This window comes from Macrobrachium rosenbergii, chromosome 56, assembly GCF_040412425.1.
Source record: "Macrobrachium rosenbergii isolate ZJJX-2024 chromosome 56, ASM4041242v1, whole genome shotgun sequence".
Classification (NCBI taxonomy): Eukaryota; Metazoa; Arthropoda; class Malacostraca; order Decapoda; family Palaemonidae; genus Macrobrachium; species Macrobrachium rosenbergii.
In genome coordinates, this window is record NC_089796.1 from 61,686,068 (window position 1) to 61,713,862 (window position 27,795).

The 27,795-nt window shown below is 38.1% G+C and overlaps 1 protein-coding gene across 1 annotated transcript in view; it reads left to right on the top strand.

Annotated features, from left to right (window-relative positions):
- LOC136836757 (plexin-B-like) overlaps nucleotides 1-27,795 on the top strand; it is a 524,153-nt gene that overhangs the window by 426,333 nt on the left and 70,025 nt on the right. Inside the window, 3 exon segments of the mRNA XM_067101308.1 lie at nucleotides 1,707-1,839; nucleotides 15,973-16,338; nucleotides 17,985-18,641. Of these exon segments, the coding sequence (XP_066957409.1) occupies nucleotides 1,707-1,839; nucleotides 15,973-16,338; nucleotides 17,985-18,641 (1,156 nt within the window).

Genomic DNA, 27,795 nt, shown 5'->3' on the forward strand with positions numbered 1-27,795 from the left:
CCAATGAGTCTGAAACGCCTGCAGCAAAACTCCTCGAAGGGAGAGCACAGTCTGAGGACATTCAACATCTGTTGCTGTAGCATGATGTTCAATGCTTCATCAGTCATCAGCCTCCCAAACGTATCCTCTTGGTGAATAATTCCAGTATACCTGATAAGGGCATCTAAATGAGGCTTTCTCATGTGCATCCACAGACTGCTGATGTAGTTTCCATGATAATGTGATGGGCTTATATTAACCCTCTGGGTATTGTCGTCGTGTCGCAACCGTAGCTTAAAGCAGAGGAGCTTACAAGCCCTCTTCTGAACATTTAAATTTGTTAACCACCCTGTACTCAGTTGCCTTGAATACCCCAGGGGCTGTGCTGTTCTTCATCACAAGGGCAGCTACTAAGTTGGGGTTGACTGAAGAATCTCAGTGATACTTTTCCTGTAGGTGACACTGTACGTTATATGTTATATATATATATATATATATATATATATATATATATATATATATATATATATATATATATATATATATATATATAATATATTATATATATATATATTATTATTATTATTATATATACGTTATATATATATATATATATATATATATATATATATATATATATATTTGTGTGTGTATAATATATATATTGTGTGTGTGTGTATATATATATATATATATATATATATATATATATATATATATATATATATATATATATATATATATATATATATATATATATATATATACACACACACACACACACACACACACACACGACGGTTAGTTTTAGTAGTCTAAATCACGACGAATAGTTGAGTGGTCTAAAGATATTTGCTATCATTTTGCCGAATTATGTAGTGACTCTCAGTGGAACAGTATTCTTTAGGAAAAATGGTTCTGCTACGACTACAAGTTATGTAAGGAGGACCAATGTCTTTAATTGGCGGCTTGTAATGTAATCCCTCAAGACAGACATCCCCTTCCCCCCGTATCCGTTCACCCCCATAGTTCAAAATTCCCATCCAATTTATGCTAAGACTCCGGAAGTAGGTTAAAGCTCTAGTCAGTCGTAATCATTTGTTACCTGTCAGTAGAAAGGATGCGTTGGGGTTGGGGGCTTGAGAGACGTCGGGTGGGTGTTGAACGATTAAGGAAACTGGCAGAAGAGAGGTTGTGCAAGTAGCAGGAGCAGGAGCAGTAGCAGCGGCAAGTAAGAGATGGAAACTGTGGTGAATAAGGAGGGGGAGTTCCAGTTTAATTATGGCAGATCAGGTCATTAGGGAGAATCGGGAGCATTAGCGGTTATGGGATGTCATTATTAGAGGGCCACATATTGTGGCCCCCGTTTATCCTTGTTTGGCGGAGGAGGTTCTAAGGGGGCAGGGAGGATGATGGGGGTGGGGAATGATATGAAGAGCATCCCGTCAAATGGCCCATTTGCTAGGATTCTCATTTATATCCCGCTAATTCTTAGTCGTATAATATGCTTCAAGATTATATCGGAATCATTCATATGCAGAAATTTATATTACTTGAGATTATTGAATTAGTGTGTCTTCCGTTATCTTATTATGCTTCTCTCTACTTGCACTGGTACACATTACTGCTTGTTTGACATTTATTGTGTACATCTCCAAAGATTGCACACTTTCGTGTACGCTGTATAATTGTTTACCGTATATTAATTGTATTTCCTTCTTTTCCAGATGCACAGTACAGAGCGCCTGCCAGAAGGCTACCTTCTCCTCTCCCAGATGGTTGAGTTTCGGATCCGGGCAACAGTGCATCGACTTCGAGATGATCCTTCCGGACCGATTGCCCATCGACCAGATTGCCACCGTAAGTTGATCTTTAGGCATTACAAGTCACCAGTTTGAAGAATTCTGTAAAAAGTGCTGCTTTACCCATGAGTCTTATGAGTGAGCTCGTCTCATCTACAGTTCTTGGATAAATTATCAGTTTGGTTAAGGAAGGCTTTGACTACCAGTACTACTACAGTCGTTCTTGATAATATACCTTTTATTATTATTATTATTATTATTATTATTATTATTATTACCTTGATAACATTACATTAGCTGAAAATGAAGTTGTCCTTTAGCGTGTGGAACCATGAATGACTCAGCAAATGACATCACTAATCGCGTTTGTACGCAGCAGCCACCGGCATGCGGTTGTTATTGAAGCTTTGATTTATTTTTCTTCAACTTCATATCAGGGTCCTTTGTAAAGTAGAGAAATGGGTATTTTTGTTCTGTGTGACTTTAGATAATCGAGTGGTGGATGGTTTTAATTTGCTCAGCTTTTTCCCGGGACCCAGTGCCGTGGTATATGTAGCGGTTTAATAGCCGTAGCATTTTAATTAAACTCTCGGTAATTTATTTTAAGTGAATTTTAGCCATGTAACTGCACTGTTCATTGAATTTTGGCAATTGATGATAGGAAATATAGGGCGTAATTGCATTTTGAATCCTAAACAACTGGAATGCTAAAGTTCCCATGACTTGGATGAAAAATTGGCATTTTCTGTCCAGCGCACTTTTAAACAAATGTACAATTGTGATATCAGGGCATTGATTCAGTCAGACCTATCGCCTGGAATTGCGATTAGGCAGAAATGAAATGATTTTGGATTTATGCAATGCAGGTTCAGATTATTAATTTACTGTGAAAGAGAGGGGGAATATCTTCTGAATGGTTTCACCTCTGTTGAATTACTTCGCCGAAGTCCCCGAGTGTTTTTTTTTATTGTGAAATTACAGTATGCATTTTGATGGATTATTAATCACTTGCGACTTGTTTTTTTTTTTAATAACTAACCCTTCTATTTCTCCCTGTCCATCCAAGCTGCGACTCACAGCAGTCTGCAAAGTCAGGCGCACAAGTCACTGTTTAGATTAATAGAGGCGTTTTGAATTTTGAAAGAACACGGTTCCTTAGGTTGTGAACCATGAGTTGTACCATTGCGCCTGAGAGAGAGAGAGAGAGAGAGAGAGAGAGAGAGAGAGAGAGAGAGAGAGACTACAGTGTGGCACAGAAGCATTAAGATAAGTTGTAGGTAGTGAAGCACGGAGGAGCGATTGGAACTATCTCTTAAGGCGTTTCTTTGGTTCGAGCCCTTGGTCACGATTCGGTGTAACCACCACTCATAAATTACTCTCGTGACGTCGGACGTTGCATCCCTGACGCGGCTCTCAATGAATGCCATCTTCTGCTCCGGCTCCCAGACACCACGACCAACGTTCTCGTGGACCACCCCTTCCTCGCTTTTCTCTTTCATTGCCCAGTCTTATTTTTTCCTCTTTTTTGCAGGAAATTTCCATGCGTTTTCATTATCAAAGAAATTTTCCAGGTTTAATCACCTTCGGAATGCGCTTTCTCTTCTCTCTCTTTTGATGGAATGCTCTCTCTTTGTTTGACTCTTTACTCTCTCTCTTTTCTGAATGTTTGATGGAATGTAATAATAATTTGGACTTTTACACACACACACACACACACACACTCACCTACAAATGGCTATTTGCTGTCTTACTTTCCTTGTGTAATTGCATCATGCAGTAGAGTTCATTTGAAATATGACATATCACTCTGTGAAACAGTGACTTCTCCTTTCACCGTGATCACTTTAAGTTTTAAATAGTCACAAATGACAAACCAACTATTCAATTGAAAACTTCCTTATATCACTAAATAACTGATAACGTCCCAGAAACAAGATGTTACGGTACAATTATGACGACATGACGTAGTCCAGTAATGGATTCCTGTGTGTGTGTGTGTGTGTGTGTGTGTGTGTGTGTGTTTGTATGAGAATAAGTTGTAGCTATGAGAGTGAAGGATTTGTACTCCGATATTAACCTGTTATGGTCCATAGCTGCGTTGAGATAGCTTAATAGGCGTTGATGGACCTAATAGATGTTGATGGCCTGGATGTTTATTCACATCTAGAGATTCAATAAGAACAAGTTGAATGTCCTCTCTCACCCTAAATACGTACATGTGTGTATGGAAGAATGTGCATTAGGACTTTACAGCTTTCTAAAAGCTTTCTAATTGATCTTACATGTCACCATGTGAATAGTTTTAATATAAAACGCACTACAGCTGAGAATAGAAGGCACTGGCTCAAGAACTTCAAAGCGTGACAGATGCAAGCTTGCAATTGCATAGCTGTTCTTTTTCACGCGTTAGCACCTTTATTGAACCGAGAGGGGATATGATTGATGCTAGAGATTCGTTGCAACAGTTGTTGAAGGTTACTTGATGTTAGCTTGGGACCCTCTGCGAGAGGACTGGCCTTTCGTTTGCTGCTGCGTTTATAAAAGGGTTCGTGGGGGAATAGTTCTTTCAGCTGGTGAATGAACACTGGTATGCTTGCCTTTGTTAACCCTGTTTTCACATCTCTTTACATTTCTAGTCTCGGATCTTGATTGGGCGGGTTTGGAATTTTGGGGCCAGAGTGAATGCTTTACTGTCGTAGTTATTTAGGACAAGGAAGTGGAAAGAAAAGAACGATGGAAGCTGTAATGAAATATTCGAATAAAAAAGGATTTTGCAGAAGCAGGTAAGATAGGTCGGTATAAACATTCTCTCTTAGAAAAATAAGAGCAGCGCGATAGACGTCCAACACACACACACACTATATATATATATATATATATATATATATATATATATATATATATATATATATATATATATATATATATATATATATATATATATATAATGTGTGTTTGTAGGTACACATAAATGTGAAATTAATTTATGATAGAGTTAAAAGAAAATTTTAAGATCTCTAATTGTTTGCCCATTATACGTGGTGTAAGAATAATTGATAGAGTTAGAAATGTGGAAGTAGAAGAGATGGTAAAAAAGTTGTTGGGTAAAGGGCGAATGCGCGTATTTTGATAAGGTTTGGTTATGCGAAAATGACCAGTAATTAAAGTACCCTGAAGGATGCCAGGTTGCTGAAAATTCTGTTTAATTAGGAGGTCGTAGGAAGGAGGAAGGGAGGAAGATTTGAAAATGCTGGATAGATGGAAGATGAGATATTAGAAAGGGCCTTAATAACTAGGACGTGTGTGAGAACTTGCATGATAAGAGGTGAATAGCAGTGTTTGCCGGTGAGTTTGATCGGCTGTTGATGATTATTCTTTGTATATCTGGAAGTGGCCAGTGTTTTGGAAGTTTTGTGCACAAGGAATTCTTGCGTGAATCCGCAGGTAAAAGTGTGAATGTGGTGTTAACTATTGTCCTTTTTCTCCGGCGCCACCCTCTGTCAGGAGAAACTGCTTGATGAAAAAAATCATATTGTTTTGAATCTAAGATGATCATAGTTAAAGTAAGACAAGGCGACAGCGTGGCTGTTGTAAGAAGAACAGGCAACCCTTCATTAGATACATGCAAACAAACAACTACACCGTAAGTTGGCCAAAGACTTGTTCCTAACTCGACAGGCTGGGTGGTATTGCAGTGGGTTGGTTTAATGGTGGCAGGATCTTTTCAATACGGTGGTCTTCAGCTTGGAAGGAGATCCGTTATCCTCACTGGAGATATCAAAAAGTATTTGTGAATGTTCGAAATATGAGTAAAGAACAACTGTATGCTTACCTATCCGTTGGATGTGTATGGAAATTATGCATGTTTACAGTATGTTTAGGAAGGCTAGTTAATACCCTTGCTTCAAAATTATTCAGTTACAAAGGTATTAAAAGCAATTACGGCATGTTGAAAAAGTATTCGTTTCGCTTCATATCTTTCAGAGTGTTTGGAAGGTAATTTAGCTCTTTAAATTGACCAAAACGACAAAAGCAGTATCATGTTAAAGTAAACAAGCCCAGTGAACAAATTTCAGAACACCAGTGGAAAGAAGATATTTGCCTTTTAATAACATTGCATTGAAACATGATTGCTTTTCGGTATAAATTAAACGTTAAAATATATATTCCACACTATACTGATATTAAATTAACATGAAAAAATTCAAATTTCAGGTACAATAGAGACAATACAAGAACAATAATTATCAGACACTTTGCTGTGAATATCTCTGTAGGTGGATGTTGGCAAAGTGTATTGAACGGTGACGAATGTCATTTTGAACAACTGTAAGATGAATCTGTAAAATTTACTTCGTAGGAAGTATCCTTAGATATTCCATCGATGTGAGCAGAACTGCAGCATCTGTTTCACGTAACAAAAGACAAATATTACGTTATCATAAGGTCCAATCGCACGGCCATGTTAGTTTTATCAGTTGGATCTTTTATGAAAATGTGTCCAGGTACGGAAATTCATGTACAAATGTCAGACGGTGTTTCCGGAGGTATGTGTCGCTCTTCATGTCTAAACTGTGTGTAGAGCATTGCCATGCATGTCAACCACGTTGCAAAGTATGACGAATTCTAATGCTTACATACAGCATGCATCGACCGTTGTTGGAACCCCATCGCGGATGGAGAAAGTAAAAACAGAAGTTGTTGAATGTTATTCTGTTGATAGTGCAATCAGTAGGGAATGGGTTCTGATTAATATCCAGCGCTGCCTGTTAAAGAAAGACGGTAAGAGAGTGCCACTCTGAAGTCTGTTCAGTTGTGAATGACACGTCACGCTATTTGACGCAGAATAGACGCTTAGAGGACGAGCAATTTAATATGCTAATTAGATAAAAAGTGCACGTTTGACGATTCTAGAATATAGAAATATATATAGGAGAGGCAGATGATGATGGATATTTTAGTAGCTTTTTTATCTTAATAATACAAATTTCAAAGACCTTTCGTTTATATTGTATAAAATATTTTTGTCGTGTACAGTGCGTATGCTTTCGTAATGGGATCTGCGAACGACTCTTTCATTAGTTTATGAATTTCATGAATTGGCAAATGCTTTGGTTCGCACTGCTTTCTGTAACAGCATGCCGTTCAGATACTGATGAAAATTATTCAAGATGCACAGTGCGGGTAGGATTAAACGTATTTATTTTGTAATGTTAACGGTAGGCTCTTTGAACGAAAGTTTTCAATTTGAACTGTGATCGTAACAGTGTGTGTTGTAAGGAGGTTCTCCATTAAGAAACCTGGAAAATTTTTTTTTTTTTTTTTTAGAGATCTGTTTATATTTCTGTAGGTATATGAAACAACAATTTTTTCAAATAAACATATTAGGAAAATTTTTATTTCACTAATGTTACTTGATTACATGGAATTATGACAGTCTATTCTAGTTAGTAGTTAAATTTAATTTCTACCACGTAACGTAGTTTTGCAATCGAGGTCTTACAAGTTTGATGTCTTCAAGGAAGATTTATACCCACGGTATATTAAAACGGAAAAGAAATAGTTATTTATAAAGCCTAAAAGATTAACATTAGTGGTAAATGCATTCTTCAGAGAAAGGAAATTCTCTCTCTCTCTCTCTCTCTCTCTCTCTCTCTCTCTCTCTCTCTCTCTCTCTCTCTCTCTCTCTCTCTCTCTCTCTCTCTTTGTGGTCGAGAACCATTCCAAGTCTAGCAACAATGGCTGGCACCCGCACGGTAATTCTAATTAATTATGTGGCCGTCTTCATAAATCGGCCCTGAGAAGATTGTGTCACTTGGAGGCTGCATCCTCTCGCCCAGTATCCTTCTGCTGCGCCTTCTGCTGCTGCTGCTGCTGTTCCTTCTGCTGCTGCTGCTGTTCCTTCTGCTTTCCCTACTGCCTCAGACACGACCCTGCTGTGTCTTTCCTCTGGCATGTGACTGTTCTGTAGTTGTTGTTTACTTCTTGCAACTGCGAGTTTATTGTGAAGTCGCTCTGCGGTTGTGGCGTTGCTTGTTGTTCTCCCTTTAAGGTTGATAGTTTTTGTGGGTCACTTTTGGCTCCTCTATTTTTTTTCTCTTTTTTTTTTTTTTTTAATTAGAAGCGTTTTTGTTGGCTTCCGTATTACTGCATATTTTTTATAGTAATGGTTTTAAAATAGAGTCATACTGAGTTGTTTAAAAAATTACTATTGTTCGTAGTTAGATATGTGAATTTAGCGCATCAAACCTATTCATTTGGGTAGCTGGAAGACAGCCTTTGGGGTTGAAAGTGGGAAAACAGACGTTAATATTTTCATCTCCAAAGGCGTCCTCGTCCCTTTTCAAACATCAGTGTGAAAAGGATGTACTTCCGGTGGCCCCCCCAAACATTTATCTCCGGGGGATTTATTGACGGTAAAATTCGTTGAGGAATGTAGGAGTAGAGGTTTGTCGCGCCAAGAGTTATGTTACATTTTACGAGGTGCCTGTAATATGGCTGGTGGTCTCCTTTGGATGGTCGAAGTGATTTGTTCCTGCCAGAACAGGGAATATTGTCGTGGCATCCCTCCTCCCTGGGATGTTTCCTCGCTGCCTTTTGTCAACTGCGTGTGAGATAAATGCGTCATATATCGCTTAGAATTATTACCTTTGCTTCCTTTACCCATGTACATACATATATACATACATAGAGTATTATATATATATATATATATATATATATATATATATATATATATATATATATATATATATGTGTGTGTGTGTGTGTGTGTGTGTGTTTTTGTAGTGTAATAACCACAGTGCCTTCATATCTAACTTTTCGAATTCCTAACACTTTTCGGATACGCTTTCCAGTTGAAGAATGATGAGATTAATCCATCCAAGATATATGACCATGCGCATTTTTCAGTGTAAAAAGTTATATAAGAAGAGGAATTGGCTTCTCTTTAATAACCTTTGATTAAACTTACAATAGTTGTTGCCGACTTGTTCTTAGACGGTTGTTAATTAGAAACTGACAAAGTCAGGTAAAGAAAGATACTTGATATGAAATGCTACTTTAGAGGATTAGGATTATTATGCAGGAGTTTGGGTATTTACCCATTACTCTTGTAACCGTTGCAAGATTGCCTGCTGAATTTTCAAACTACTAGCAGCGGATAGCGGGACGGTAGGAGATCCACAAGATAGGCACCTTCTTCAAGGCGACGAGACTTTGTGTAATTCGGATCACTGGCTTGTAAGTAATATTTTAGTTGATGGCCTGATCAAGACGGTGGAGTCTCTCTCTCTCTCTCTCTCTCTCTCTCTCTCTCTCTCTCTGCCAAAAGTCGTCCAGACACTCCAACACCTCGCTAATGAAACCTGGAAACAAATCTAATGAATTTTAATCAGGACTGCGTCAGGAAATCCATCGTCGGAAGGAAAGAGGGTGTGGGTTTTCGGGGTTAACGGAGAAGGAAAGAGAAGTGCGACTCTTGGTGATTGGGAAAGGATTGGGAGGAGGATGAAGGAAGGTAAGATGGTTGGAAAGGAAGGAAGAAAGAAAGGGAAGCGTAGGAAAAGGTATGTGGGAGCTTCTTGGAAAGTTTCTTCGGGCTCGAGTCTCTTCTTCTTCGCCCACTAAACAGTTGGTCTCTCTCCTCTCCTCTCTCTCTTCTGGTTCAGTTTTCATAACATTTAATTTTTAAAATTCTTATGTTTAGGTTTGTTTCATTGTATCCAAGGTATAAGAAACTAGTAGTTTTTGTGTAAATTTTCAGTACATAATGCGATTTTTTAAATATAGTGTTGATTTTTACTGATTAATATTTCCTCACAAGAGCATTAAAACTTGCGAACATTATTTTTTACAGATTTTAGCACAAAACAGTGTAAATTTTAAAACTGTATCTTACTAAACATGATTATAACATTGCAATCTCTGAAAAGCAGTACGTGGCAATGTTTAGAAATGAGTCTTCACAATACGGAAGGGGGAGGGGAAGGGGTGGGAGTGGTACGTAATCATGGTTAAATGTTTGAAGCTTTTTGGAAGTTGGTAAATTAAAGATAGTAACTAATTTCTTGAAACATAAACCAAACAGTGCGCTTCCTGGTGGGCTAACTTTTTCTTTTTTTCCATTAGAGTATTGGCCCAAAATTCCGTTAAATATGTCCAGCACGCACGGAATTAGGCTATATATTTTGCCTTGCCTAGATTAACATGTCAAGTATACCATGTACACAAACATGGAAGTAATTCCATTAAAAAAAGATGTGGCAAAATTACTTAATTAGGTAATCGTTGATTGTATAGTGGGGAGGGGAGCAACGTGGCCCTTTGTAATCAGTGGAATGTTTCTTTGTTAATTTAGAACTCAAAAGCATGAATTTGGAAATCATTTTGATCTCTTAATTTAATTCGAAAGTATGATTTACGTGAGTATTCCGTGCACGATTTTCTCCCGAAATGGAACGAGCGCCTTTCAGAGGCGAATGTTTATCTTGCCCGCGAATATTTGCTTATTTTGAGAATTCGTGTTGGGATCGTGGCTTTTGTTATTGATAATGAGTACAGTCGCTTTGTTTGGTGCATTATGCCAGATATTAATTCAAGCAGTTTTATTGTCGTAACGTTTAGCTGCTCTGTTTCCATTTCCTTCCATTATCCATTTTTATGTGTGTGGATGCCCCACTTCAAACGCAGCGGGAATGATTTAGAGTCATACCCACGTCATGCAAGAGCGATTTCCCAGTAATGGAAGACCTACTTTAAGGGCACTGACTGTCATCCGGAATTGGAAAAGGTGTCATAATGAATAGTCGCTCTCAGACATCATGGACTCTTATATCAAATGTGATTGCATGCCTCGCCAACATCAACGTCGGTGCAGTGAAGAAGGTGGGAGACTTACGAGGAATTATGATTGCTCTGTACACAGTTTGTACAGTGCACTCCTTAGGGCTTTGAATTTTCGAGAAGTAAAGATTTGGTTATTATTATTATTGATGTTGGTTTTGTTTGAAGTAGTTATTGGTAATCAACAAAGTAGTCACTCCCAATTCTGTTTTATTGTACGTAAATTCAAGCGTGCTGTGCGCATGTTTGTATCCGAGCTAAAAACACACTTAGTCGTCCATTGCTGGTGGTTTACGGTAACAAACCGCGTTGTCTGTAAGTGGAATTGTAACGAGTATTGTGTGAAAGTCAAGATTTAGCTATTTTCATGCTTTTGGAATTTCTTTATGTGCGTTTGGAGTCGCTGATGATGAGATTATGTATATATTTTCCCTTGTTCTTTTATGTTTGTTTTATTTTTCAAAGAAATATGGAGAAAACTGTTGAATTTTTCTGTTCTTGATCTAGGACTAGGGGTATTTAGGAATATGATTTGTGTGATGCAACGTTCTCCACACAGTCGTTTCTTTATTAATAGAGATTGCCTCGTGATGGAGAATAAGCCTATTCCTGTGTTTTGTATTCATTGAGAGTAAACTTTTAAGTGATCAATGGGTATTGATACGGAAACGGTGATCGATAGCGTCTTCTCATGGATGAGAGAAATTGGGTGAAATTTTTTCAACACCATTTTCGAACCTGAAAAAGAACACTGTGGATATTCTTAAACTTCACGAGTTTACAGTGTTGGCTTAAAGTTATATTTGTCTTGGAAAGAAAATGGAGACTAGCCAATGTTTAAGTGTGAGGATGTATTTTAAATGACTGAAGTAGATTGGTCATCAGACATTGAAGAAACAGCTGGATTTTTATGATTGTCTTCTATAGAGTGTGCTGGTGCATTTTGTTACGGTTAACCACATGGACATTGAACAGCTGCGTAACGTAACCTGTCCTACTTCTTGTATAAATGTAGGAACCAAATCGGACCAAACCTACGGACGGTCGATAGTCCCCAACTTAAAAAAAAAAAAAAAAAAAGCGCGGAGGGGTGCCTGGGGTTTGTGCGAGCGACGAAACTTTCTTATACCGGCGTTAATGAGTGTAGTGGAAGTATAGAAAATTGTTATTTAGGCCTCCGGAAAGTTAGGCTGATGAAAACCGAGTCGGTTTGAAGTGGGTGGGAATGTCAGGCGGGTTATGTTTCTTACGTTGAAGTACTGAGGGTTATGTAATAAGTATTAATAAATATTTCTTCGTCTGCATTTTTTTTTTTTTTTTTACTTTACCCTGTACCTTAGATACATAGTCCTGGTTACATGGTACAGTCTACTCTCTCCCCTCTACCCATCCTTCGTGTCACTTCTGGCCCAAACTGTTTTCATGCATATGTTACATCGGGGCGCCAGTCAGTCGATTTCGACTATTTTATCCTTTGTTTTTTTCTTTTAAGTCGCCCTTTAGCATCGGGGACCTAAAGCCGATATTCGTTTGGCGTTCTTCAGCGGGTTATACTCCTGTGAGGCTCCCCGTCCGCTGCTAATCAATCTAATGTGGAAAAAGAGAGAATGAAATTGGAATTTACCACCACTTGAATTTTAAAACATAGGAAAATATATAAAGATTTATAAAATTTAGATTTACAGCAAATAATGGAATCATTCTTCATCGGTTCTATATTATATATATATATATATATATATATATATATATATATATATATATATATATATATATATATATATATATATATATATATATATATATATATATATGTGTGTGTGTGTGTGTGTGTGTGTAATGTATGTATGTATGTATAACTGAATCACGAAGATATGGAACTTGATGAATGCATTTACCTTTATATATATATATATATATATATATATATATATATATATATATATATATATATATATATATAAATGCTATATATGTGTGTGTGTGTGTGTGTGTGTGTGTGTGTGTGTGTGTGTGTTCTTGTGTATGTTAATGTGTATCATACATGAAAATTAACGGTAACTCAAATTGGTCGGTAAAGACCAAGTTTTATCGAAGGATGATATGTTTTTGTCTGACACACGTTTGTGTGTATCGCGCACGCGTGTGCACATGTTTTTTTCTCTCTCCCTTTCGCCCTTAGTATGTGTATAGTTATACACATACTAAGTTATAATCTCCCAGTCTTAAAAGATACAGATACTTCGGTGTGTTTGAACGCGTTCCTTCCTTTCGAGGGCGTTCGTAGACTTAAGTTGTCCTTTAGATTAGATAAAATTATGAACTTCTTTTTACTTACCACAATTTTAAATGGTTTCAGGTACTCATTACAGTAGTTAGCTAAGTATCGTTGCAAAGTTGAAGAGTGACATTGCATTGTTTGGGTTTAGTGGGAGAGTACACGCGAGGTCTCAAGTTAGGGAAGTTTATCAATTATGACAACTTTAGTTAAATAATTTATTAACGAATGAATAATACATAAGGTTGGTTGAAAGACAGAGGGAAGATATATTAGAAGTTTGGGTTGACATCGATTCGAAACACTGAACACACGTTACGGTGGGGCGCCCCCTAGAAACAACAAGGAATTTCCCTTTTGCTGATATATTTTCAGAGTAGTCAGGTGACTGGCACTGTCTTTATTCACAGTGGTTTTAAAAAATGCCATACTTGACGTTGCCCAATTGGATAAGCAGAATAGATGTCACAGTTTCTAAGTATTCTGTCAAAAGTTTTACAGTACTTATGTTTGCCGTTGTGGGTTAAAATCCCTTTTAAGACAGTTATCCCACGGATTTCTTAGTATCCGGGTTGTCAACAAGAAACCGGTTTGTAATGGGACACTAATTCCACATGGCTTTACTTTGGGAATAACTGTACCCGTACACATGTCATTACCTTGTTCCCTCAGCCAAGCTTTTAATCATGTGTTGGTCTAAAGTCGTTGATTGATTATTAGGTTTTGAACCGGTTTTGGAGGAATGCGGATTTTTTTTTTTTTTTTTTTTTTTTGCAGGTTAGGTCTTGCAACTTGCGCCGCAAGTAGATATTGCAGTAATGTAATTCTTCAACGTTTATTGGATGTGTATACATGGATGTAGTATTGGATGTGTATACATGGCTGTAGCAGAGCTTATTACTTTGATTTAATTCGATGTATATTGAGTTTCTGCCAGAAAATTTAAACGTTAGATTATATAAATGGGGTAAAACGTTATTGACGCAAATTTCGATTGGACAAAGATTCAGCAAAATTTTTATATAATTTGACCACGAAAGTCAGTTCTAAAGCAGAATTCCACGCATTATATATAGCTACGCGAAATTCATTGCAAAAAGATATTGATAAAATTAAATAATCATATGCATTTTCTTGTGCAAAAGCAATTTTACATCAGACAGACAAGAGAACAAGGTTACCAATACCGTAATTATATCCTGCAGAGAATGCAGGATTGAAAATTCGAATCTACTAGATCGTAAATTCATTTATTGCCGCATTTTTCAGTAATTTTAACACAAACTTGAAAATTGCTTAGGAGTCCTTTTCATTCATTCTATAAGGTGTGTATTTAGAGAGAAGTTCTTATGTGACATCCTAGTGATGGTACTTTATCAAACGTGTGTGTCGTTTACATACATACATAAATACATACATACATACATACATACATACATACATACATACATACATACATACATACATACATTTTAAATTATCGTCTCGTCTCGGTAGTTGAAGCTTTTATTACGGTACTTGAACAGGAAAAACCAGCGCAGTAAGAGTATATTATATTTGAGTGTGCGTGGGAGAGATAGAGATAGAGAGAGAGAGGATGTTGGGTGGTCTTTTGTCTTCTCCCCAATTCGATCAAATCAATTGTCGTCCTTCTTCTGCATTTTAACACCTCATTTAGCCTGCACCAAGGCAATCTCTTTAGTGAGAAGTGGTAGCGGGGCCCTGGGAGAAGGGGTCGGGAACAGGATTTAGTCGGCGGGGTGAGCAAAATACTGAAGAAGAAGAAGAAGAAGAAGAAGAAGAAGAAGAAGAAGAAGAAGGGGGTGGAGGATTGGTTGGGAGCAGCTAAATTAGGTTTGTGGATAGATCAGTTGGTAGCGGAAAGAGACAAGGACAGAATGACAGAGTAAGAGATGGTTACTAATTAGAAGTAGTGGTAGGAGGACGATCTCATTTCTCTCCCCCTTTTTTTAGTGTTTTATTTGCTTCCCCTCGCTTCTGTAAAAGTCACGTTTATGTCCTGATGAAATGGGCTTATTTCGGTTCTTTCGCATTATCCAGTATCTTCAATTTGTGCGCGTGAATGCGATGGATGTACGTGGAATATACCATTTCGTAGGTTAAGCGAGCAGCTTTTTACATGAAATGAACTGCTGGTCGATTATGGCTGCATGTTTATTTTCATGTGTTAATTTTTGTTTTCGAGCCGTTTCGAATGACGCATGTTCTGTAACACCAAAGTCCTCTTTATTGTAGTTTTGAATAAGTTACATGCAGATGTAAATGTGTTATTTCTAGGCATTCATCTAAAAAAACATCGGACATTTTAAAATGGGGAAAAGTGCAGGTTGTGGGGAAAAAACGAACAAGCCTTCCCTCTTTCCCCTGCACAACACCTCCAAACTACCCTTATCCTTCAGAGACTTTAGTTTGTCAGGTCGTAAGCCTATAAGGTGTTCTTCCCACAACACAAATCCTTCCGTAGGGGTCTTGACTGGCCCTTTCTTTCCGCCAGCGTGATAAATTTTGTTTTTTAGGGGGCTGGGGAGGGGTCTTCCGGGCGATGGTGGTACGGGGCTGTGTATGCATCCCGCCAAATCGCTTCGGAAGGGGATGGAGCCATTTCTTTGGCTCTTGAGTGGCCCTTGGGGATAGGGGAAGTGTGAAATTGGGTGAGTGAGGGGCATAAAGAATAGATGGGTTCTCCCCAGAGAGGTATTTCGGACATCTTTTAGTGTGTATCCGAGTCTGCCTCTTTTGGAGACTGGGCAGGGTTTAGGGGCGGAGGGGATTCGGTACCTCGGAGGGAAATGGGGCGTGGTCGTAAGACTAAGTGAGATTGTCCGATATCAGATATATGTTGAGGAAGCGTTTTATCGTGTGGTTCGATGGGCCAGGTTCGGGAAAACCGACAGACTTGAGTATGTTTTATTTGCAATAACTCTGACGTTAAGTAGATCGTTTCTCCTTTGGGCGTAGGCTTCGATGGTTATATTTGTACAGTTTGCATTTGCTTTTTTCTGCAACAAATAAAGGGTCGCTATAAAAGTGTGTTCTTTTTCATTTCAGGTCCAGTTAACAATTCGCACCTTACCTGAATTGCCAGCGGGCGCCAAGTACCAGTGCGTTTGGGGTTCGGCACCACCCGAAGACGCCACAGTGACCTCATCGGGGTTGAGATGCAAGACGCCCGCCCGGAGCTACCGCCCTTCCATTGCCGCCCATCACGACCACGTGTTAGTGCCCTTGGCGGTCAGATCGAGCGAGACCAACAAGGACTTTGTCTCTCGGAACTTCGCCTTCTACGACTGCAGCAGGCACAACACGTGTGGGACCTGCGTGAAGAGTGACTGGGCGTGCAATTGGTGCGTCTACGAGAACTCCTGCACCCACAATGCGTCGTCTTGCAGCGGTAACGTCGTGTCCGGGGAAAACGTAAGCATCCTGCAGCTGCTGAGAGAGGTGTGTTGGGCAGGGTGACGTGCATGGCTCGGGCGGCATCTACGCCATTTCCAAAACAATTAAAAAGAAAGATGTTTAGCCATTGTATTTTCCAGTAAATGACACTACTCACAGCTATTAGAATTTGCTGCTACTAATTGTTACTAACCGTAAAAGCACCTCACTAACGTGTGTTTGTATGTGTTGGCCTCTCGTGTAGTGTTTGCAACTTCACTTGTTTGACTTTTCATCGGGGTTTTACTTCAGTTTCGTGATGAATAAATTTAGTATTCATGGGTTTTCGCATCCGAATGCTTTAAGAAGGGGAGATTCCTCTGTGTTATTATTATTATTATTATTATTATTAATATTATTATTATTATTATTATTATTATTATTATTATTATTATTATTATTGAATGCGTTGGGAAGAAAGTTGCTGTAGTAGATGATTAAATTGTGAAATTATCCCAGTTTAATGTGTTTATCATATTTGGAAAAATCGTTGATAATATTCTCTCTGCTTCGTTAGTTGCATTTTATAATTTAACCCTCTGTATTCACATGTTTAAGTTATGAATTAAGGTATAGTTTCACTACGTCTGTTTTACTGGTAATTAGAAGCAGATAATCTTGAATGGTAACTGTTATAGGGGAGGTTTTATGTGATCTCGTGTTGAAAATATTTTGCTTGTTTTTACGTCATTTTGAGTATTTATCGTGTACTGTGAGCATCAAGCTTAATTACTAATTAGTATAGTGGCCAGGGGTACTTTTTTATGTTTTTAATTAAGGGTAGGTTTACGGTTATGATGAGAGGGGCCCAACGCTTCACATGTAAGCTTTATTGGTTGTACTTGAAGTATGTAAAACTAAACCACATTTTTTCTTTTTTAGTATTGTGATGAATGTTATGGATAATTATCATTATTCATTGTTTAGAGAAACCAATTTCAAGGCTTTTATGAATGTTGCTAACTAACGCTGACACTATTTGATCGAATCTCTCCATAGTATCTCTTCTCACGCAGTGTGTTTTTTTGTAGCTTGCAGTATATTTTTGGCCTTGTTAAACGCTTGCAAAAGATCCAGTATGCCTTGCACACACTCATGATCTAACACACTTCTTCTGACTTACCTGGTGAGCATCTTGTGTCGAGCGGTAGTAGAGGAAGCTTTGTTGCTAACTTGGATCATTCGCCAGTGTCCTCTGTATGTCATTGACTGGTGGTCGATTATGCAATAATTGTGCAAACGGTCAACCAAGACTAAGGAGAACCAGCAGTTGACAGTGCTCAATGCATCGGTGCTTGATATAAGTATAAGCGACCAACAGGCTTGATGATTTTGTCTGGATTCACTCACCACTTCTTGTATGTAGTAGTCAGTGCTTTTTTTGTGTAAACACAATAGCCTTTTGCTTGTATTTTGATGTAGTTGCTTTTCACTCAGTTTATTTAATTTTAATTGAGAATATTTGAGTCGCTATTTATGATGGCAATAATGAATAAGGTTTTGCTACTGACACGGGAATAAATAGAGGTTGCTTATATTACCACGAAACAGCAAGAGAAAACTTCATTCGATATATTGTTTTGTTAACTGTTTTAATGCGTTTATTTTCTCCCATGACCTGACAGAACCCTGCACAGCTCTCTTCTCATGGATCTGGATTTTGTCCACGATTTTTCAACGATCAGACGCAGCTCTTGGCGGCAGATGGAGCCAAATCCGAGTTGCAACTCCTGGTGGAGAATCTACCTGTGCCACGGGTGGGTCAGTTAGGCTTCCAGTGCGTGGTGAGTATCGAGGGTGCCACCATGGTCGTCGGTGCCAGGGTTATGGGAATTGCCGAGGAAGATGAAAGCAATCCCATGCCTTCAACCACTGCCTCCAGCAGCCAGCTGCAGCAGCAACACAGACGCTTGCAGAAGGTGATCTGCGAACCGACCGTGTACCGATACGAAAGCGGAGAGGGAGAGTACGAGGCGAAGGTCACTCTCGTTTGGAACCGTGACCACGTTGTGGACTCGAGGTCACTGACCTTGTATAAATGTGGTGTCTTGGGGGCGCATAGAGGTCACCACGACTGCTCTTTGTGCGTCACTCGCCATCCGAGGTATAAGTGCACTTGGTGTGGTGCAGCTTGCATTTACGCTCCTCACTGCCCAAATACCCATCCAGTTGCGGCTGCCTCGTCTTCTGGAAGTGGGGCGGCCCAGCCCACCTCGCTTGCTGGTCGCTTCGACAACAACGATGCCCGCTTGAGCCAGTGTCCCACTCCTAGGATTGATGTGGTGAGTATTTATTATTATCCTCTCTCTCTCTCTCTCTCTCTCTCTGTGTATGTGTGTGCGCTTCTCCATCCTTTTGAGACATGCTTTAAACTGACATGGCATATATTTCATTTCCAACCAGCCAAATTTAAGTTAGCCTTTGTTTGTGTATTCAAAGAGAGTTCAGAATTAACCCTTGTTTCTTCATTCTTACAGAATTCATACTTTTCGTACTTTCAGTTTATTCTGCTTATCTAACTCTAATAATTCGGTTTTATCACTTACTCATGTCCAGCCCCCCAGCTAATGCTGAAAAATCTCCAGTTTCCTTGTTGTACCAAAAACAAACTTTCATGAAAACAAACCTTAAAAGCAAGCTTTGCTTGACTATTCAGAACTAAAGTAAAATACATGATAGTTATAGTAATGGATTAATATCGAAATTTAATGCTAGAATTAATGCTGTTACTTGTATTTAGTTTCAAAACTGTTCGATATCCATGTCCGCAAAATACTCATTTCTGGTCCCTCATTCTAAGGAGTAAGTACGGACCATCTTGGAACGAAAAGTTTGGAAAAATGGAAGTTAACTACTCGGGTCTGGGTGCTTGCATCCGCAGGCTTTATTCTGACGCACGTTGGCCATTTCTTAGTTGATAATGAAATGTGAGAAGTTAATTTTAGCACTGCAAGTTGCAAGTTGGGCGACGGTGTCGGGTACCATCGTGATAAGACGTGAAGTTGGTTTTTTATTTAGCTTAGCCGGTTTTTGGATAAGCCCGATTAAACTTGGAGAGAAAACCAGATGTTCTAAGATTCAGATCTGTAGAACTTTTTTGTGACACTTTTTGTCTGGATGGATAGAGGTATTCAGATTAAGACATTGGTGAGCTGTATCGTAGTAGCTTATAGTATGGAGGAAATCCATCAGTAAATACAACGCCACGAAATTACAATCTACCTGAAAGGTTCTACGTTGGAGTTTACTCCTCAGTGTTCGGCACTTCGAGGATAACTGCGACGAGTCTTTAAACAAATTTGGATTACTTGCTCAGGTGACCCAAGTCGAGCTGATGTTGACTACTGCCTGCCATACATGATAGGTTTTATGTCATATTACATAGCATATATAAATATAAACGCTTGCACCTATGTTATGGGGAGTACTTTGAAAGATTAAGGTTGGTTGGTTTGAGAAATGGAGTCCGCCTCCGTTCCTTCTACCAGGATTGTCACTAAATCTTACGATGCTCATAGAATCTCTCTCTCTCTCTCTCTCTCTCTCTCTCTCTCTCTAAGGCAATACTAAAAATGCAGATATATTTATTGGTGCGGCTTTAATCCATTTCCCTTTCTCGTATTGCTTTCTATGTTTACGGGCTTTCCCCGAACGCATTTATTGAGGTTGAAATATTTGCGTGTTTTGTATCACGTCTTGGGAATCTGAATCTCTCTCTCTCTCTCTCTCTCTCTCTCTCTCTCTCTCTCTCTCGTATTCTACTCCTTAGTATAATCTAGAGGAGTAATAGTTTGTTTCCAAGCTTTATAGATGAAAAAAATTACTACTATTTAAATTTTAACATTTTCGCTCTGGTTTTATCTAAATATATATTTCTTCATCCATTCACTTATATTTTATATTCGTTCATTTATTCCTGCATTTATTAAAAACTAGAATAGATTTTTTTTTATCGCGAGAATTCGTTCCTCTCTCACTTTGCTCAGCTAGATTTAATCGGTTTTGCAGTTAAGCCAGCCAAGTTGATTGTTTTAGCAATTTGGTAATAGTTGGGCCATGTATATATTTTTCTATGTACCATTTTATTGTTTCTTCGTAGTGTAGGGGATGAATTTTGCATCAGGTATTTTGAGATATTTCGCGCATTTTTTTTTTTACTTCGAATTTATATTGCATCTATGTATGTTCTGTCCAATTTATGGAATGCTGTCCCAAATAGATATTTATTTTCTTGCCAAATTCGCACATTTTTAGGATATTTTATGTAGAATAGTTTTTTCTGCAGCTGCGCCTTATTGCTAGAATTTCCATCACAGTCTTGTAAGTTATTTTAGTTATAAACAGTATGAGTGTGTGTGTGTGTGTACTTGTGTGTGCCTGTACATGTGTCTGTGTGGCAGGTAGTATGTAGTTGTGTGCGTGCTCGCGCGGCCGAGCTCGGACCTGGCTATTTTTGTATGTATGCAAGAGGGCACAAGTTGCTCGGCCTTCCTTGACACCCTCCTGATAGATTTTGACGGATGAACACAAGACTTAGATGAATCTCTCTCTCTCTCTCTCTCTCTCTTTTTACATTTTTACAATTTCAAATTTTTATGATTTGAATATTTACCTTGTGGTCTTGATTTCTTTCTTTATCTAAGTGAAAATTATATATACATATATATATGTATGTATGTATACATATACACACATACATATGTATATGTACACGTGTATGTATATATATACACATACATGTACATACACGTATGTATGTATATATATATATATATATATATATATATATATATATATATATATATATATATATATATATATATATTTTACTGTTATCAGTTGCCTAATACTCTTTACGTGTCAGCTTTTTTTTTTACTAATCACGTCCTTTTATAGCATGGTTTTGCACTGAAGTTGTTTAATCCTCATAATGGTCGGACTCCTCACTGATTTCTTGTATTGTCCTTTCTTTTTGGTCCTCCTGAAACCCTTCAGTTTCTACCACTAAGATTTTTGAGTTCCAAGGTGGTCTCTATTGTACTCTAGCACGCACATAAATAGAGTTACGTGCATATACATTTGTTTCAGTTGTTTTCAATAAGCTTATGTTCACGTTACACACACACACACACACACACACAGATTTTTTGTAAAATATCCGACTTTTATTGGTTTTAGTTTGGCGTACTTAATGTTACTGGTATAGAATTTACTTGTTACATTTTATCATCAGCACCATGTATCGAATTCTCTTTTACTCCCCACCTTGCTTTGTAACCCCATTAACCCAATCTTTTGATCCAGTCAACAGTGAAATTGAAACTATGGGGGACTAGGAATCGAGATTTAGACTGTAATCAGGAACTCTTTCGGTAAACATTCCCACTGTCATTTATTGACTGGAAATTACAATATTTCCCGTAGATCTTAGACTTAAAGGCTCAGACTGTCAACATTTTTTCTTTCTTAACCAGTTCAGTACTCTGTTTAACCTTTATCCTACTGACCATACTTATTTTTATTCAGATGCCATACCACTTATTATATTGTTATTGTTGTAACTAAGAGATACATACAGAAAATTTCCTCTAAACTCTCATATCACTATTTGTAGCTGAATTACTGGCATGTTCCATTTAAGGAACATTGGATGGTTAATGATAATCAAAAGACATTCTCATTTTTATTGGAGATTGTATATACATCATTTGAGTTAGTTTGGGGTGTCCCTATGCAAAAAATATATATTATATATAGTATATATATATATATATATATATATATATAAATATATATATATATATATATATATATATATATATATATATATATATATATATATATATATATATATACATACACATACAAAATGAGGAGAGCATCTAAGTATTATAACAACAATCTTTATGTTAGAATTATAATAATTTCCCAATCTTTTATGCCTATTGACAGATTTCAAACTATTCATTCTTATGAAACTTTTCAAAGCACGTCTTTCCTCTTTCAGCATGCAAGCTGCACATTACACTTCTTACACATATTTTTAGTATTTTTCTTACAAATTTTGCATCTTCCTTGGGATGTTGGGTCAGGGTATGATTTACTCCATCATAGCGAACATCAACAGGAATTGCGTTAGCACCAGAGGGTCACCTGGGTCGTGGTACTAGGCCTAAATAATTTAGTAGACAGAGTGTTACTTGCCTTCTGAATGCTATGTGAGTCAAGTTATCCTTTGTAATTTTGCAATGCACTCTCCAAGAAGCAATTATAGCAACATTTAGTGCATTCAAGAATAGGGGCCAATACCATTTTTTCCCTCTAATCATTGGGCGATACGATGCAGAAAGTCGGTCCATAAGATCCACACCACCCATTCCTTTGTTGTATGAATGGATCAGATGCGGTTGTGAAACTTCTTTGATCCACCTTTACTCGCCTCTTCACGGTGTGGACAGGATTGTGAGTTTCCCAGTTGCTTGCAATGCCCACTACAGCATTGTCATTCCATTTTGCAACATATACTTTTTGCCATCACAGCGATGATCGAATGAGCCCTCTCCATCTTCTGTAAGGCTTTTTGTGGTCACAAGAGCTTTGCTGCTCCAGCACTGCGATTATCTCTTAGTGTTCCTGTAGCCTTGGCATCAGTTTTCTGCAAACTGTACCAATAAATCATAACTGGTAAAAGTTATCAAAGTATAGCTGGTGTTTCTCTACATTTGAGTGAGAAAAATCACATCAACCATTTTAGTAATTACACTCCTTGCCAAGTGGCTGAAATCCTTCCCCTCTTCCTTTCCTTGGTATAACTTCAGATGGTATGGAAAACCATCATTCCCACAGAGGCACCAGATCTTGTACCCAAACCGAATAGGTTTCCCTCTTATAAACATCTTGGTACTATGGCGACCATAATAGGGCACCATTGATTCATCCACACTAAGTAATTGGTGAAATACAGATGCTTCTTAGTGAAGCATCCGTGTGTATTTGAAGACGTTGTTCCCCTCTGCAGCAGATGGCAGATTGCCGCCAATACAGTTCTATAAGCAAGGACCATAAAGCCAAGAAAGTGCACTAAACATACCACTGATCAAGGATTCTGAAAACATGGAATGAAAGCCGTTCCTTTAGCAAAACTTCAAAAAGCCACAAAAACCAGTACTACGTCCGTCCAATGTTCCTCAAATGGAACATATAATTTTTTCTGTAATTTACATATAGAATTAGGAAAATGCTTTTTAGAATATGGTATTAAAGGAAATCATGTAAGCTAATAAATGATAATAGAAAGTATTATAATCATCATTCTCACATTTAGGAATGAAGTGTACATTTTCAGAACTGAAAAAACTGTTATTTTTGCATATTTTTTAAAAATTCATAAGAATTACATTTCAAAAATAGGCTGATTATTCTTTCGACAAGAGAGAATATATCTTGATGAACAAATAGGATATAACTTGATCAGAAAATATATTCATCTAGCTAAAGATAGTCCAGAATTTTATGTTCCATTTAAGGAACATTGGTATGAAAGTGTTATGCATGCAGCAGAGAGTTTATTATTCCCTTGACAAATATCATATGCTTTCATTAGGGTATTTGTAAATTATTACTTAAAAATCTAAAAATATGTTCCCAGACTGTGTATGTCCGCGAAGCAAAATAAAGAAAACCGAGATATTACCACTTGCATTGCCGCCTCCGAAATTTATCGCTTCACTCTTTAGATTGGGGTATCGACTCCTGGGAATAATCCTGACGAAGGAACTTGCGCGTCGTCCGGGGAAAATAAGTTTGTCTCCACTTCGGCACGGAAATATTTCTCTCTCAGGAAGCTATAATGGCCTCATTCTGGGCGAGATAAATCATTATTAAGAGGATGAACCCAGAGTATCGTGGGGATTAGCTGGAAGTCAGCGTTTGAGATACAACTGCACCAGCGCCATATTCCACGTAATTCTAAGGTTTTGTGTGTTTTTGATTAAGGAACGAGTGCCAGTGGAGGGCATCACGTGAGTATTGACGTTGCCGATCATCACGTAACCTGATTGAACGCAAGCATCCTTATCTAGACGGGGCTCTATCTCCCGGTCCCCGCCACCAATTACAGTACCTCTGCTATTTTTTAATTGTTCAGTCAATCCTTTATTACTTTTATCTGTTTCCATATCTGTCTAATTTGTATTTGTGGAAAGGGCAACTTCTAGAAGAGATAATGTAGGAAATCCAGATTCATGCTGTTCGTTAATGATGCTGGAATGAGAGAAGTAGTAATAATTGCGAAAATATATTTTGATATACCGAAAATTTTAACATTTGGTTAATTTCTGAGGTTAGTGGTCTTTGAAATTCTTTATTTCTCTTTTTACACAACCCAACTTCGTTCCGTGTGTGGTATTATTTCAACGAGAAAAAATAGTTTATACGAAATTGGCAAGTAGGAAACTAAGTGAACCATAACGTTAAGGCAATTGCGCATTGTACTAGTGTAAAATATGCTTTTATTGCAATTATATTTAAGGAAAGAATTTTATTTTTTCGGTAAGTCAAGTCATCGTCTGGCATCTCCTCTGGATAGTCACTATTACGGAGTTTTATTTTCGTCTGCAGCAGTATTTGATCATTTTTTATTCAAAATTTCATCAACTTACTTTAAAATCTGGCAGGAAGATACCCCACAGTAACCTGACTATTCCAGCGTCACGAGTCACTCAAGTGCAACATTCACTAAAAACATCATCCGTGCCTATCTCTAGCTGTAATTGTTTTAAACAGTATTTTAGTATTTCACTTCCTTGTTAATCATTTATCAATCGTATTTACCGCAAAGCTTTGTGACACTGCCTTCAAAATGGTGATCACGTAACGTTTAAGTTAGGACTCTTATATTTTCGGAGAAACGGTTAAACAGGAAGTAACCTAATGGTGTAATTCAGCGAATTTCGTCCAGACTGACGTGATACTGTAGCAATAAAAGCAACTTACTTGCAAAGTGACCTGTTCCTTTGATAACGAATGCTCGGCTCCACGGATTTTCACGGAAATGTCAATTTTATGTAAACGATTAAGATTGCCAGTGAGCAGCAGACGCAATGGACAGGTCTGCACTGTTGCACACAATCAGTTTTTAGCATTTCTGCTTTCACTAAATCTATTTTTCGTCCCATTTCTCTTGATACATGATGCATTCTATTAAGCAAGCTTATGTAAATCTTATGGTGTTTTGCTAAATAAAACTGCGCCATCTGCATATTCTAAGTCTACCAACATTCTATCGTTACTCAAGCTAAACCTTATCTTTCATCTCCGGCCAATCTTTTAATTATAGAAGCTAAGAGCAGGACAAACAGCAAGGGTGATATAATTTCCCTTGAAGGATCCCCCTTATTAACTGCAAAATCATCTGACAAAACTCAATGGATAATTACACTTAGCTCTACATATTTAACAGGAATACTGTCCTTACGTAAACTGCCGGGCTGTAATGGAATCACCGGGGATGATGCTAGCTGGAAATGAAAAGACACTTTGCAAACTAACTGGGCTGTTTCGCAGAATATGGAATGAGGAAATAAGTCCTGGTGATAGGGAATTGAAAGTAATAGAGAAAAAAAGTTACATGGCTGAATGTGTTAACTATAGTCTTTTATCTTCTAGCATATGTAAACAGTCTCATTTCTAATTGACTTATGTGGCTTTATCAGTATTTATACTGATTTGTTTTGCAATAGTCGACTTCTTATACAGCAGAAGGAGCTGAAATACGTTAGTTGGTTTTAAAACTGAGAGAGAGAGAGAGAGAGAGAGAGAGAGAGAGAGAGAGAGAGAGAGAGAGAGAGAGAGAGAGTTTTGTACACGTCATGTATAATGAAGTGCTCCCACTTTAAGTGTAAATATTAGCCTTGACTCTGCTTTCCCTAAAAGGAGAAGACATTCATTGGCAAACCATTATCAAGGATGATGCATGGAGCGTCAATAAAGATGCGCATTGCATAATGCACAGTCGAAATTCATCTCCCGTTGATGCTGCTGCCTCGAAGAACAATGCCATTTGCACAGGCGGTGACTGGCAAGGGAGGCTGCATTTTTCAACATCATTTGCTTTGATAGATTATTGTGTGTGGAAGAGGGAGGATCTGGAGGGGGAGGGGGAGGGGGAGGAGGAGGAGGAGGAGGAGGAAGAAGGAAGAGTAGAGATGGGAACCTGATCGCGTGGATGCTGCTGCCGCTGATGCAGCCTAGGATTAGATTGGCTTATCGGATGCTTCTAAATTTTTGGCTCGTGACCAGCCCTTAGGACTCTCCTTCGTCTAAAGGGCGAGGACGGGAAGGACATGACGTAACTGAGAGAGATACCGGACAGCAATCCGGTCATATGATAACGTAGTGTATTGTTGGTCAGATTTATTTAGGAATGTTTGATATTTTGTCTTTCATCAGAATTAGCTTTGTTTAGAGAAAGTCACACATGACATATGTACGAGGACTCGCAGTATCCATCTTCTCCCCCTCCCCCCATTTCATGGTCGCCCCTCAGTGGTTCCCGCTGAGAGTCATTTACAGGAGCGGAGGTGTTATGGCACTTGAGGCCCCCTGCTGTTAGGGTCGATGTAGGTTATCGCAATTGCTATAGTGCGAAAAAGAAAAAAGAGAGAGCGCTAGGTAGACACTCTTAGCGACTTAGATGAAGTGCGATTGCGCGTGGCAGTCCGTTATGACGTTTACAACTAGTAGGATGAAGGGCGAATTTTCCGTAGGAGATATGGGTTCTTCCTTTCTTTAGGATCACTGGTCTACAGATGGGTTACGCAAGTTCGCCCGTCGCCTTTTTGGCCCCGTGGCCTTCGGTGAGGTTAGACTCATCTGTCCAAGGACAGAAAATTTACTGTCAGTTACGTACGAACGTATGTGCGTGCATTATTTATTTGTGTACCTTTTAATTTACAGACGTTGTCAGGTAAGATAACGACAGTCTCTCGCCTTTTACGGATATCTGTCATTTCTCTAGTCGGGATCCTTATTGCAAAAGACTTGTATATTCCAAGTTTTCTCAAAGGCAAAGAAAGAATGTTAATTAATGTTAATAAAATGTCACTCCAGTCAGGCTACATTTTGTAGTAAATTGTTAAATCTTTTACATTTTAAGGGTTTGCACTTTGAGGACAAACTATCGTAATCTTCATAATAGAACATCGTAGGTAACGGCGTTGTTGAAAGATTACATTGAGAAATTTGTAACTGCTCTGTTTATGTGTTGGGAATAAATTGCATTGTTAAAGAAGACATTTGATTAAGAAGCAGTATACTTTTAAAGATGGTCTTTGTGTTGATGATGCAGTTATTATGAAATACCATAAGCGATAGCTTTCCTATACTTTAATTATAAAGGAAAGAATCTCTCTCTCTCTCTCTCACACGCACACGCGT